This window comes from Lipophrys pholis, assembly GCF_963383615.2.
Source record: "Lipophrys pholis genome assembly, chromosome: 6".
NCBI classification, from domain to species: Eukaryota; Metazoa; Chordata; class Actinopteri; order Blenniiformes; family Blenniidae; genus Lipophrys; species Lipophrys pholis.
Window position 1 is genome coordinate 26308217 of NC_137629.1, and position 15593 is coordinate 26323809.

The following is a 15593-nucleotide window of genomic DNA, read 5'->3' on the forward strand; positions in this document are numbered from 1 at the left end:
AAAAAAAGAAATAGAAAAACTGGAGCCTTGTTACTAGAACACACAAGAAGAAATGACTAGGGACTAAAAGTGTCTGAGGAAAACAAAAGAAAGTGACAAATTTGAAGAAATAAAAAAAAAAAAAACATGCTCTTAAGACAGAAAGTACATTTATTTAAAAAGATCAAATAAAGATACGATGAACAAATTCTGCACCACAAAATATATGAATGAAAGACATTGAGAACCAAAGGCAAGCACGTGAAATATAAATAAAAAAGCCCAAGTAAAAGAAAAATGCATTAGAAATAGAAAGATAGATTTAGAAATCGTTCTCACCTGTGGGGTCATCGGCATCATTTCAGCCCGACTGTTGCCAATTCTCAAGGATTTATCCGGCCATCCGCCCTTAAAGCTCACTTAAAGGCTTGTCTATATATTATGAAAGAGAATGAAGCATTGTCAGCATGATATGTGAAAAGGAAAAGAGCAATAAAGAGCCCTTCAGAGCAATAAACAATGCATACCTGTCTCCTGATGTTTCACTAAAGACAAACCGGAAATGTTTGTCTGAATTTCATTGTTAGGCCTGAATGCAGCAGGTTGATTGAATCATTCAAGTAAATGCAGCCACCATCAGGGATCAATTTGTTGGAGAGTGTGCTTTGTAGCGGCAGCTGCCACATGCATGTTAGAAGACAAGAGATTTTTTAGGGCAATTAAAAAAAAGAAAAAATTTCTAATCAAATTTCCCTGGAGTAATGAGTACCAAGTAATAACAATAATAACAATGGCGAAATGGAGGGAAAAAATGTACATGAATGAGGACAGAGAGAGAGAGGGAGAGAGAGAGAGAGAGAGAGAGGGAGAGAGAGAGAGAGAGAGGGAGAGGGAGAGAGAGAGTGAGAGCAGGAACAGCACAGTCGCAGGCAGACACACTTGCCACAGAGATCGAAGCAGCAGCACTGAGGTGAGTTAATAATTGAATTGTATTTTTATACATGCAGTCTAATATGATACGAACTTTAAATTTACTGTTTGGAGACACAGATCAAACAATAGTTTCTTTTTGAGCGACAGCATATTCTTTGATAAGATAATAGATGGGCCTGCATTGCAAGAGTTAAGCAGGAAAAGCGATCACTTAACTAAAAACGTGAGAAACTCCCAATTTTGTCAATGTCAATAATCCTGCGTTTGATTAACGGTACAGTCAATGCAGTTTGATTTAATTTCTTTTTGATTCCCGCTTCATGAGTCTTCCTCTATTTGAACTTTAAAAGGTCGTCACTGATAAAGAAGCAGGTTGTGTGTAGATGTTCATCATGTCAGCTTGTTGATATTTTGCTTCAGAAGACCCAGCAGTTTGTCAACTCAGTTGTTGAGAAACTATTTCTTTCCTTAGTTGCAAATGTGACAGCTTGAACTCATTTTCACAGCTGTGGGATTTGGGAGAGTTCAACTGAGAGCTTGTTCTGGTGAGAGCTTGTGAACTATTCACAATGATAAAATAAAATAAAAAAAAGGAGAGAAAGAGAGGGGGGGGGGGGGTCCCCCGGGTTGGGCTTCGGTTCCTTTCATCTCTAAAGTGACTATAGGTGTGAATGTGAGTGTGACTGTCAGACTGGTGTCCTGTTCAGGCTGTACCCTTCTTTAACGCAAAGTCAGCTCTCGCACCCTGTAACCTCAAGTTGGACAGATAAAGAATGAATGAATGGAGATGATTCTGTCCATGTGCAAATGTTGGGAAACAAAAGCGATAATTTATGCTGCACCAGTTCGGTGAACTTTCACTTTCCTTCGCTCTTCACTACTCTTGAAAAAATAGGAACAGACATGTGATGAACAGAGAGAGAGAGAGAGAGAGAGAGAGAGAGAGAGAGAGCGAGAGAGAAAATGAAAGAACATCCTCAAATCTTAACAAAAGGGGAGACTTCCTTGCTGAGGCCATCACACGATGTAACACACAATGGAAATAATAGATTTGCAAATAGGCCAAGAAGAACTTGTCATTAAAATAGAAATAGCAATATTATTATGGGGAGTCCATTTGCCTAATAAAGACGCTTTGCTAAGTAATATCCCTCATTTCTGATTTTCTGCTTCCAAAACTCTGATCATAACCATCTCGCTCAGAAATTGCTTGATATGAACAGTCAACCCGGCTTTCAACTGTGCCATCCGTTTTCCAGCGAGAGTCTTTAATGGACTCTTACGGCCTACAGGAGAACGAACGGACATTATCTTACACCAAAAAAATTATTTCATGGCATTTTTCATCTTCCTCCTGACAACAGCCCACAGATTCTCTACAATGCGGATGTCAGGCTAATTACCTGTTTATCAGAGCTCAACATGATGGTCAACAAAGCAGCTCGAAGAAGATTAGACACTGTAGACGGACGGAAAGTCACGCAGCTAAAGGAAATCCCTGTCTTCATAAAGCTTTTCAGCAGACGGGAGCGTGGCGTTCTGTAAAATCTGGCCGACTGCTGCAGTAACTCTGAACTTAATGGAACATGGTGAACCAACAGGTGCAGGCGATAGCTCCACTCTTGACTGACAGCAGACTCTTCGCACAGGAGTTGAAGCAGCTTGGATTCTTTTCCTCTTCAGTCCCCCCCCCCCCCCCCCCCCGTCCCTTGAACAAATCCAATGGGACCTTATAAATGAATGAGGCGCGTGTTCTCCAATTTCCTCAGCCTGTCTGTGTCATGACTTGACGCCTGGACCAAAGAGTAAAACCTGCAAGTTCCTTGCTTGACAATATCTGCCGTCTGTGCACATTTCTCCCCCAAAAGTCTGCTCGTTCAATCCAGTTTCTAAGAATCTGTTTGAGACGCTGCTTGAGATACTGTGGATTTTTTTTTATTTATTCATTTTTTTCGTGGAAATGGCAATAGTGTAAAGAGCTTGTCTGCCTGGAAAACTACGCAGCACCAAACAGGTGATAATCATATCTAAAGGCATTTGGGCCTTTTTTTTTTAAATACCAAATATATATTGAATATTTTACAAAGTTTCATAAAAACACCCTGAATAATACACCCATTTTTAATTATAATAAATTCAACACAAGCTAAGTGATGGTGGCCCTGTGGACAATTACAAATATACCATATCTAAAAAAAAGGTGACAATCAGTATCTGAGATGGTTTCCATCAAGTTACTATAATCTTTCTAGCAGCTGTCAGACTTATTTCTTCACGGGTTTATTTTAACTTATTGTTCTTGTCTTTCCTCGTTTTAATCCACCTTTCTCAGCCAACTGTGACTTTACATCGACACAGACACCTCGTGGAGCTCAGACTGGAGAGTTAACCCGTGTGTGGATACATGCAAAGAAGTGAAAGCAACAAGCCACTAATAATGTAAAGAGGCTGTGGTTTGTTTGTCAGAGAATGGACAGGAAACAGACTTGCAGTGCGAAGAAGTTGAGAACAAAGTCGCCCGTCTGAGGAGTTGCTGGTGGTGCAAGTGTGAGGCGTGACAGTACATTTGTTGACTCTGCCTGTGAGCAAGTTCTTTCTTTACAAATTACACAGACATTCCGTTCGGTGACGCACGCTTTGTGGGTTGCAACGTAAACGTAACAAAAGTGCAACTGAGGTCAAAGCTGACATTCAGAGCTAATCAATGATCCCCATGTGGCCAGAGCCTCTTTATGCATGCATGTTTCTGCAATGCACGCTGTCAGTGCCTATACATATTTCATGTGCCTGACCCTGCTGTCTGTCTGCAGACTCGTCTGTCACACGGTGTGTTTCGTTTTCACACTTTCACAGCCTCCTTCTAGTGGTCAGATCATACAACTGTTACCAAGCAACCCCTCTGTCTCAGACCACGTACCTCGCTCTGTTGTCTCTCTCCCTCTGGGTTTCAAGGACAAAAGCCAAGGCCGACAGGAAGACAGATGTGCACATTCAACCTCACTCGTTTTGAAATCTGCGAATCTTTCGAAGAAGCAGAAGGAGTTAGAAAGCTAAGTAGTTGACACTCAGATAGAATATATTATGATCCGATTGCATTACGTTGGAGGATGTCACTTAAGTTTTTTCTTTTGTTTCGAAATGTGTAATAAAAAAAAAAATGCACACGGAGACTCTGCAGACTTTGAAATCAATCTACCCCTTGCCAAGTAGAAATTGTAAAATAGAGCTCCCAGCTGCTGTTGACAAATCACTACTAAACTTGTCAGTCAGATAGATTATCGGCCAAACTCACAACGACACATGATGGTTGATTTCGAGAAAAGAAATTACAGTTTGCAGTGTAAATATAGTCAAGCAAGACACACTGCTTTAGAAAGTTGCATGTGTCAATGTACCGACAGGATGTTCATGTGGTTGTGAATTCTAATTCAATACTACAATGTGAGGTGTCATCTATTACTACTGCTGCTTTTGAATACCATAAATATGCCTTTGAGGCACATGCACCACTAACGGATATGAAACAATGTACGGTGTCAGAAAGGTCTTTTAACTTGAACCACAGGGAGGAGAAAAGAAAACATTCAGAGTTGCAACCAGACTTAATTTAACTCTATTCAATAAAAGAAAAAATGGAATCGTGGTTGAATTTTGACGAGATAGAGGAGCGGACACAGATAACATTTATTTGGCTTCAAAAGATGTGAACTACATTTTAAGGTGAAAACAATCTCACACTAAAGTAAGTTTTTATATCTTTAAATGTCACGACCAAAGTTATTTTAAAGTTATCCACTTTACATAGTAGCTGTAGTAGCTCCTCGTTCATTTCCCCCCTTTTATTTTGACGATGCCTGTATTTATTTAGATTTTATGGCTGTAGAATTGTGAGAAAATGTGCAATGAATTAATTATTCTGCCTCTTTTTCCAAGATAGCTTCAACTTAGATTGTTTTCAATAGAACTGTTTCTGAAGGGACTGGAGAAACCTGATTGGAAGGTGACACAGAAGTCATGGGGGCGTCTCTGATGCCTCCATGGACGGGAAGCTCTATATAGGCATTAAAAGATGGATGGATGGATGGATGGATGGATGGATGGATGGATGGATGGATGGATGGATGGAGTTGTGAGATATACGAGTGCAACATTTTTGTTGCCTCATTCAGAATCTGCTGAGGCTTCTTTCATTAGTCCTTCATTTCCTCTCTTGAGTTCAGCAGCAAACACAAAACAAGAGCTGTGTCATGTGACGAAATAGTCACAGCTCCTGAAAATAACATGAAACAAGTGCCTCAATGAAAGGGCTCCTTCCTGGATCACTGACTAATCTGTGATTGCCTGATAGAAAAGTTAATTTTAAACCCTGTTGACATTTCAGGAGGGTAAAGAAATTCTAATATGCTACTTGGAATTGGTGACGATAGATGCGATTACATTGATTGCTCTTTGGGAGTCACAAAAACAGATATTGCTCATCCTTTCATTTCTAATAAGACACATCTGGTGCTGGTGTAAAAAAAAGATCACTGGGTATATGGAGAAACTCACAATTTAGTCAGCAAGTCCCCTCTGAGATGTAAATAACTCCATTACTCATCTGCGAGATGAGCCCTTGTCTGGCGAAAAGCCACTGCTCCAAATGCGATACTGTCTGACTTTCATCTTAAGATCCAAATTGGTCTCTTTTTACTGGACCACTTAGTGATTGTGGAACATGAGGCATGATGGCGTTCCAGCTCATCTGCATCTTCCTCATGCTGGAAGAAAGACCAGTGCAAGAGACGAACCGTTCTGTTTGCTCAGTGTCACCTCAGATGAACACAAAAACAACACCCCTATGATGAGCCCTTCAAGCACAGTCATCGAAATCACAAATCCACGCAACGCTTTGCTCTTTTTTTGTAAACGAGAACCAAAGTTCTTCAGTGGAAAACTTCTCAAAGGACTGCAGCCTTCACATCCTGCAGAAAAAGAAGAGCACTCAGCAGTCATTCGAATCCATTACAGTCCTCAAAATCCATTACTAAGACATAGTTTCATCACTTTAGTGTGTCCATGGAAGGCTACAAGTGCACTTGTTCAATCATATATACAGAGACCGTTGTCCATGAGGGAAAACTCTTGAGAAGTTTAAAATAAGGAAAATAAGTAGCACAATATTCATAGAAGAAGAAATTATTGTATTATCTTGAATACAGGACATTTCATCCTTCTCAATATTGATTTATGCTATATGATATATTGATGTGTGACTTTCCAATGACTCTATGGTTTACACAATGTCATGGCACTGGTAAATAAAAACAAAATTAAAAAGTAAGTCATTTGAATGATGTATGAGAGAGCGAGAGAGAGAGAGAGAGAGAGAGATATTTTGATGATAAACTGCTGAAATACGTGGCGCGTGTGTGAGTCAGGTAGTGCTCAGATGTCATGAACGTTTGTTAACGGCACTTCAAATGTTAGTGGCAGCGTTATCAGCGCACCAGATGGAGTTCAAAGCAGCGAGTGGGCGACAGTTGAGAAGTGAAAGTTGGAAAAGTTAAAAAAATAGGGACTGAAGTGATTTCTCTGAAACCAGAGTGAAATAATAAATAAATAAATAAATAAAAACTGAGCTTATGTAGTTTTTCTTGTTTCTATGTGAAGCACAGTGTCCATCTGTGATCGCCTCACTCCCTCTTTCTATCTTGTTATCTAAATGTTCAACCCTGAACCGAGTCGAGCAAAGCCACAATCTCCTTTACAGCAGGAAGATTTAAAATTATGTAATCTTCACTATTCAAAGGCCTGATATTACCAAGCATTTCCACCACAAGGACATGTCACAAGTTTTTCTATTAATTCAACAACAACCAAAAAAAACGGTATTTTCCCATTTTATTCAATGACATGCCTGAATTTAAAGTCGGTCACTGATTTAGTTTAGAAATGCACTAATTGCAGAGTAATTCATACTATCTGGTTAAACTTTCCAAATGCCATCACCTGTAAAACTAAATCTATAAAACACAAACAACGGCTGCATGATGTGTGAACGTGCACATGTGCATGCACGCACGCACATGTGCACAAACACAAAAGTTATGTTTCAAAACTGTAACATGGATTCACAAGATTAATGCTCGACAATTAGCAATGACATTCAGATCGTAACTGAACATCCATTGCAATTTTTAGTCAAAAGATAAAGATGAAACTATTTTCGACTTCAAATAAAACCAACAGCTTTGAACACGGTTGAATGCTGGGAGTTTTATAATGTAATGAATATAATGAGATCGCCTTAAAAGCTAAGCACACTTTAGAATTAACTGCAAATGTAATATTTACCACAATTTCAAGCAATAAATACAGACTGTAATTTATCCATGTTGAGTTTCACTCTCTGTGTTGTCTTACATACAGTAGACACATCATCTGCTGGCAAAAACATACAATGAGGCAGTTTTGAGAATATAAGAATGAGAAAGTAGATATTTATATGAAGAGAGTGCAAGTAAAGGCAGTCAGAAGACATGGTAAGAAAAAGAGTGAGGTACAGATAGCTTACATATTTAGTAATTAAGTATATGTGCAATAATGTGCAGCCAGGTTGCAAACACTCATAAACCCAATAAGAAAGTGATGATAAGAACACATCAGTGAAAAATACTGGCATTTTGCTTACAAGCTTGATATTAGCCAATTCGTTGTGTTTGTTCCATATTCATTTTTTGCCCGAAACATAATTAGCAGCCACCCATATTAAAAAAGAGAAGAAAAAAAAAGAAGAAAGAAACGTTCTTATGAGAGCAGTAATATTTAACTGACTACACACACAAGGATATGTTATAAATGACAACTCATTATTTAATGGACGATCCGACAGTGTGAGCATGAGTATGTAAAGCTAAAACTGCAGAACTTTGTTACTACACTTTGTTACTAACTGTATAATGCTTGTTTGTCCACTAGGTGGCAGTGCAGCCTCGGGAAATGATGATAAGATCACGATGCCATGACTCCCTGAGATGGATGTTTAAAAGCACACTGCTGAGATGCAACTTTCAATACGAGCTTTCCTGAAGAAAAAAAAAAGAAGAAGAAGAAATACTGTTGGTATGTTACATCATCACTGACATAAGAAGAACTGCTGTGAATCATAGCTTGTATATTGTAGTCAAGAGAGTTGAAAGATTTCCCGTCTTCAGGACTACAATACGAACAGTGATACTACTGGAACTATTAATGATGAAGGATTCAACCGCGCATTTGACCATGGAGATACGAAATGTGATAGTATTCTATATAGGAGACGGTGCACCCTTCAGAAATAGGAAGCAACAGACATTTTATGTGAGAAGTGGAAGGTCATTGTCTGAATGTATACATTTTTAAGATCAAGTAACGTTCACCTAATTAAAAGATTTTAAGAAAAATATAAAATTGGTTCACTTGAAGCTTTGGACCCGATCTCTTCAAGCTGTTTTCAATGAACAGCCGTAATAATGTTGGGGAAAGTAATGCTTGGTGTCACTCTGTCCCTCATCATCCTCCTGACTGTTGGAGGTAATGTGCTGGTGTGCCTGGCAGTCTGCGCCTCCCGACGCCTCCGCTGCCTCACTAACTGCTTCATCGTGTCGCTGGCGGTGACAGACTTGCTGCTCGGCCTCCTGGTCCTCCCCTTCTCGGCCCTCCTGCAGTTCAGCGAGGAGTGGCCGCTGGGCCCCATCTTCTGCAACTTCTACATCTCCATGGATGTTATGCTGTGCACTGCCTCCATCCTCACCCTACTGACTATCAGCCTTGACCGCTACCTGGCGGTCACCATGCCTCTCAGGTACGCCTCACTGGTGTTGCCATGGAGAGTTGCTGTAGCACTGGCGAGTGTCTGGACTGTATCCGTCGCCGTGTCCTTCTTGCCCATCCACATGGGCTGGAACACCGTGAATGGGACCGTGCAGAACTACGGGCCTGTGGCCTCAGAGAAGAGATGCCGGTTTGAACTGAACATACCGTACGTACTGACCGACTCTGTCCTCACCTTCTACTTGCCCCTGGTGACGATGTGCTGGACCTACCTCAGGATACTACGCATTGCACGGGCACAAGCCAAGCGCATGATTAGTGCGCGGCCGACTTGCGTCACCAGCTACAACTGCAGGAGCAATCCCTCCACCACGACCACGGTGGTGTCCAGCATCACAGCAGTGGCTCTGAGAGAACACAAAGCCACCGTGACACTGGCAGCAGTGATTGGAGCTTTTGTTGTGTGTTGGTTACCTTACTTTATCCTATTCACCGTGCTGGGCCTAAAGGAGCATCCGGACCCATGCAAACTACCAGAATTCTCCATCGTGTTGTGGCTGGGTTATGCAAACTCAGCCATCAACCCGATCCTCTACGGCGCTCTCAACAGGGACTTCAGGTCGGCCTACACACATCTGCTGCGATGCCGATGGCATTCTTACAATAGCTGGAGGAGCCAACAACCCACTCCCAATATAAATGCAGGTAAAAGTGCAAGCCGCACTTTTAATTCAGGAATCCATTGCATTTAAGAAATGAAATGTATTTATGCACAACAAAAGTTTGTAAAAGTTGTTTGTTGTTATCAGCAGTACAATATTTTTATTTATTTTTTTTATCTCTGAACATCACAGGCAGGAATCAGGTCACAGAGATGACCTTGCTGTGTGGCCACACCCCCGTCACCTGCAGGGCTGGACAAACAGATCAAAACCCCATCCTTCAGGAAGTGAATTGCAGGAAAGCCACTGCTATCCAGTTTGCAAATGGCACATCTGCTGCCACAGATGTCAACGGCAATGGAAGGTAAATTGATGCTCAGGCTGAAATTGATGATAAACTTTTCACAAATGTGTCTTGCTCCTGTTTTGTTTTTGTTTTTTATAAAAGGTGATAACAAGGTGGTTAACATTTTTCATAAAACATAGTTTCTAATGTGACCTGTGTTGAGCAGGTAACAAAAATGCAATAGGAAAACAATTGCTTGTTTATTGCAGAAGCAATAATTTTGTCACTTTAAACTGTCTCCATGACTTAGGCTCATCTGAATGTGGCATAAATAGTGTTACTGAAGTATTGCCGTGACTTATCTGAGCTGTCAGCACTGTGCCAGTCAGTCTAATTAGCAATTCACTCATTAAGCTCAACTGAAGTTACATCAGTTAGTTGGGGGAAGCCGCTTTACACATTCACAATATTTAGTATAAAAGCCATCAGTGTCTATGAACAAATGACACAAAATGATCAGCGGAAAAACAGCTACTAACAAGTAGTAGCAGACAGGTATTGTGTATTATGTGGGCTGTGCGAGTGCAGCTTTGTGTTAAAATGACAGACGTTACGGTCGGATGAGGGTTAGTTCAAGATTGAACACTGTCAAACGCAGAACTGAGAACTAAAGAGAGCCGGACTTACGCATCTAATGATAAAAAGCATCTCTTTACACTATTTCAACCCCACTTTGTAAACCACATTTTACATTTTCCACACCAGTTGTTCAGTGTGTTGAAATTTTGTGTAAAAAATATATATGATTTATAACTGTCAGTCGGAAAACTTGTGTGTTACTTCTGTGGTTAATTAAGACAGAAACTAATGTATAGAAGTGGATACCACTGCTGTCAGATTTGTTTTCCTTCACAAAGGGGCAACATAGACACAAAATGCAATGTCATGATAGACATTCTTTGTAAGTGGGTCTTCTGCTTTCATGTCATATATTTTTGGATAACATATAATAACTCAGAAGACTGTACAATCACACTGATTTGTTTTGTCTTTTACTGTTTTCAATGATCCCTGGTCATGTTGAGCCTGTGCCTATGAGGAGGAAACTGTGCTCACTACACAAGCCAGAACCAGAATACATCAGCCAGAGGAACATGAGCAGCAGACAGGAAAACGATGGACAGAAACCTATTGCCCCCATTTGGATGTCCTTAGTGCCACAACAGAAAGACCTATAAAACACCAAGTAAGTGGATTTACATGCTAACCTCCCTATAGCCCACACACATCATGTCTGGCTCAAAACAAATGAACTGTGACATGCAGATCCTAGCTGTGTCATCCACGGTGCATCAGGCCATATGGCAATATGCTTATTAGGCCAAGAAATCTGCTTTCAGCACAGCAGAGATACATTATCCAGTTCACATCCTGATTTCATTTCTTTGTTTGCATTCTGTGCACAGTACCGGCCAATCAGCTGTGTGTGTGTGTGTGTGTGTGTGTGTGTGTGTGTGTGTGTGTGTGTGTGTGTGTGTGTGTGTGTGTGTGTGTGTGTGTGTGTGTGTGTGTGTGTGTGTGTGTGTGTGTGTGCGTGCGTGTGTATACTAATTTTCTAAATAAATAACCGTTATGTATTCCTTTATATGAATCTATGGATTGTGCAGGATGTCCATTAAAACAGCACTGCAGCACACTAACGCCCACTCACAGTCAGTGTTGAGACTTGAGATTTTTAAGTTTGTTTTTAATACATAGTATGATTAATATGATTAATTACCCAGGATGGGATTTAATTTTTTGTTTTTTGCCGTCTTGTAATGGTTAGAAATTAAAAACAAGTTTACCATCAAACAACACGACGTATGATGTCGGCCAGCATTAAAACCAACAGCAAGCAGCCAAAAGGAAACTAAACGGAGAAAAATCATCCCCCACACAGGTATACATGCATGCACACACATAATACGTCCATCCCTATTTTAAGTTAAATTATTTTACCAGATGAAGTAGGTAAAATAAACATTCTCTCACTGTTTATTAAACAATCCTAATAAATTCTAAAAAAAATAATATTCTGACGAACATATATATATATATATATATATACACACACACACAGAGACACACACACTTGCTGGTGTGTTTCTCCATACAGTAATTAAGATACAATACTGTGTTGTGTAAATACAATGGTTTCCTTCCCAGCACCACTACTGCTGAAAAGTCATTGGTTAACCGTGCACCCTGTGATTGGTGCTGCAATAAACTGAAGACTATCTGGTGAAGTTGTTTAAATGAATGATTATTTTTGCTACTGCAAATATAAGACATGTGAATAGAGCAAAACCCTTATGATACCTTTTAATTTGTGTGCTACTCAGAAATCCCTCGCCACAGTCAACCAACAGAAATCAGAGAAAGTAGGATCACAGCAACCCTGCCGTTCCTCATCCTCGAGAATCAACTGCACGGCCAGCCGCTCGCCACCCTCCAAGAGAGATGATGCTTTTCTCTGAATGCAGGATAAACTCAGTGTTGTCTAACTCAATCAGAACACTGCAACCAAGCAGCACATTGGGTAACATATGGTGCTGAAATGCTTTGGCGCTGACTGATGCTCTGCAGGACTGAATGATACCGGCCACTTTGCTGGTTTCCCCATCAAGATCATAAACTAATGGCCATTTTTCATGACTCAAGAGCGCGCTCCAGTGGAATCACAAAGTACCACATTTTGAATCTCTACAAAGTAAATTGACCTTTATTTTAAATATAAGCAGAGACTATAAGCCAGGATACGTTTTTATTTTTACAAGGATCCTTGTGTTGTGACATGTGTGACCTCCAAATGTTTAGCATGCTTATGAAGAATGTAAGGTCGCTTCTGATGTTTTACGTTTGATCATTTGCAAATGCTATAAGGTGCATGGTGTAAGACTGTAATGTATTTAAATATCCCATGTATGTACCTGAAAACTTAAAAAAAAAAAAAAAAGGATATTATTCACCATTCTTTTTCAAATGAAAAAAAAAACAAGTACAGCAGCTTCAATAAATAATGTAAAACTTTCCACTTTCGTTCGGGGCTCGACAGACTGTTGAGCAGAGGCTTTATCATGTGGTGTGTCGAAAGAAATGTGTGTGTGGTGAGCACTTTTAAACCCTTCCTATTATTATTATTACTATTATTACTATTATTCTTATTATTGTTACCATTTTTGTTGTTGTTTTTCCCAGTTCAGAAAACCTTGTGTGTGCGAGGTTTTCAGTGTACGCATGCATTTTCTCTGGGTACGGTCAAAGTCCAAAAACATGCATTTAAGGTTAATTGGTGCATCAGAAATTACCTGTGGGAGTGTAATGGTCTCTTCCTCTACATTAGCCTTGTGATAGCCTGCCCCACGCCTTGCATTGGATAAAGCAGTAAAGAAGATGGATAGACAATTATAGCTGAATACAGAGGAGTCATATAGGCAGCAAAACCAAAAATCTGACTTTAATCAGCTTTCGCTGGATGTGAAAAACAAAGCTCCCGTTCAAAACTAAAAAATGTTTATGTTCAAGTCTGGTGTGCAATACTGAGTTAAACGGTCCCTGGTTAGTCAGACAATTAGTCGAGCTATAAAGTATGTGATGAGCAGTAATACAAAAGTTAAGTTACAAGGTGGGTCAAAATGATGAGGAAAAGTTCTGCTCTGCTTTCAAGGTATCTGAACGGGAACAGTTCAGCAGAGAGAATTACTACTAAAAACAGAATGAAAGAGATTCAATAAACATTAGCGTCTCAGTAAACAACCAATTATATCAGGAGAGGGAAGAAGAGCTGGAGAGAGCTGCGAGTGTGGATCATATAAACTGGACCTTCAACTTGACTCTGGAGACATAGACTGTTAAAAACAGTAAACCTCTGGTGGACATCTGATTTGATCAGATTTTCTCTGTCGTCACTTACGCTGAAGGAGTGTGGGAACAGAAGTAGATATCGCTATCTCGCAGGTCTATACAGCAGAGCAGCTGTATTGTTCCAAAAATGACAACTTCACTTAACACTTCCGTGCACAGAAAATGATTTTTATCCAAACCTGTGTTACTGTTCATGAGATAAACAGATGCAGTAAAAAGAAAATGAAAAAAATCTGGCGTGAGCTGGTTTGCATGAGCGCTTGTTTAAGCTGTAGGTTTTCCTGTCTGCCACAAATCTATGCAGCTTTCCTCCTCGAGAGCCCCTCATTCCTACAGAAAAACTCAAGGTATCCCTTGATAACTCTGGTCACTTGCTGCCTTTCTCCATCTTTCTCCTCTCGCTCTGTATTTTTTTCTGAGTGACCAGTGACAGCTCAAACTACATGAAAACCATTCATCATTGTTTCTTTAACATCAAATTAATGTGGGGCGAGCAGAACACATAAACTCCCTTTCTCTCTTTCTGTCACTTTAATGCACGTTCACACATAGACACAAACACACACACCTCCGACTGGGCCTGAATAAGCTATCAATCATAGATATTGTCATTATTCAACGGTGTCATTGACAAGCCCCTCTCTTTCTCTCTTTCTAGCCTGTCTTTCTGGTTCTCTTTCCTTTCTCGCTGTTCTCTGGCATGAACACACACACACACACACGCACAAACACACACACACACACACACACAGAGGAAGACAGGAAGAATCATGAATCATAAATCATATGAATGCCATCTAAAGACTGCTCAGCGCTATGAGAAAGAGCGATGATTGATAGACGTGAGTGACGGTGGCGAAAGCAAAGAAGATGGTCAGAAGGTTGCAACCGCCAACGCCGAGGTTAAAAACTACAGTTCGGGGGTCAAACACATCAGAGCTGTTGCAATATGGCCGAGGAGGAAGGGGGAAATAGAGGGGTAGGGAGAAGGAGAAGGAGAAGGAGGGAAGAGAGTGAATGGTTGAAAGGGAAGGGAGGAAGGAGGAGGAGGAAGAGAAGGAGGAGGGGTGGGGGATGCTGCCACAGTGAGGCTAAAGCCATAACTCATCTTTTATTAAAAATAATGAAAAAAACTTAATGAGTTAATAATATCTGGAGAAAGAGATAGGGAGTGAGACAGAGATGGAGGAAGGGACAGGAGGACAGAGGAAAGGAAGAAAAAGAGAGAAAGGAAATGGGGAAAGAGAAAAGGGCACAGATAGGGAGGCGAACAGGGTCAGCGTGGCGTCTGCTTTTGATCTCTGGTCATTTGTTCCACTTTTCAAAGTTCACTCAAGATTCATTAGGCAGACAGGGACGATCGTGGTGATCCCTCTCTTTCTGCCGACCGAACTCCCAAAGCCTGCTTGGTAATTAAAGGCACTTAACAACCAATTAACAGTGATGAGCTAAATTAGCAGGATATTGTCTCCTTTGACTATGCTAGCGCATTCTCGATGTATTGAAACGGCGATGAACAAACCTCAGTGGCCCGTGTTTGCATGTAGGCAAATGACGGATTAATTACTATTAAAACATCAGCACCTTAATGAGCTTGGAAACAATTAGAGAGGTCGTTAGCATGTGGAGAGCTGCTGAGAACAGGAAGAAGGGAGGGCGCGCGCAAAAACAAGAGAGAAATCTTCATTGGGAGGCAATACTGATTAAATGGACGTACAGTCGCACTCATCGCCCAATATCCATGGACTTATTAAATACATGACATCACCATTTGTCTTTTCTACCATCAAGCTACTTTTCTCTTGCCATTATCTCTCAGCTTTCTTCTCAGGCTTCCCCAACTCTGCCTTCATTTCATCTCTCATAAAAAGCCTTTTTCTTGCTCTTCTATTCCTCTCTCCACTTTCTGCTTTTTAACTCCCATTTCTTCCTTCCCTCCTTCATGCTTGGGGGGCACAGTCCTGTGAAGGAATTTAATATGCAACTTTTATATGAGAAACCAATCGCATACGTCTGGGTCTATTGGGCTCGCA

At 40.6% G+C, this 15593-nt stretch overlaps 1 protein-coding gene across 2 annotated transcripts; it reads left to right on the top strand.

The window, feature by feature from the left end:
• Positions 1-900: 900 nt before the first annotated feature.
• On the top strand, positions 901-12636 carry hrh2a (histamine receptor H2a; the record flags this gene model as incomplete). Of its 2 annotated transcripts, XM_080466402.1 has the most annotated exons (5): positions 901-949; positions 7873-9411; positions 9561-9732; positions 10740-10900; positions 12039-12636. In XM_080466402.1, the coding sequence occupies 3 exons, from the start codon at positions 8406-8408 to the stop codon at positions 10750-10752; spliced, it is 1191 nt and encodes a 396-aa protein (XP_080322528.1). In that variant the 3' UTR covers positions 10753-10900; positions 12039-12636. The 2 variants fall into 2 exon arrangements, with proteins under 2 accessions (XP_080322528.1, XP_080322529.1); XM_080466403.1 differs by lacking the exon at positions 901-949 and having other exon boundaries at positions 8406-9411; positions 9565-9732.
• Positions 12637-15593: the final 2957 nt, after the last annotated feature.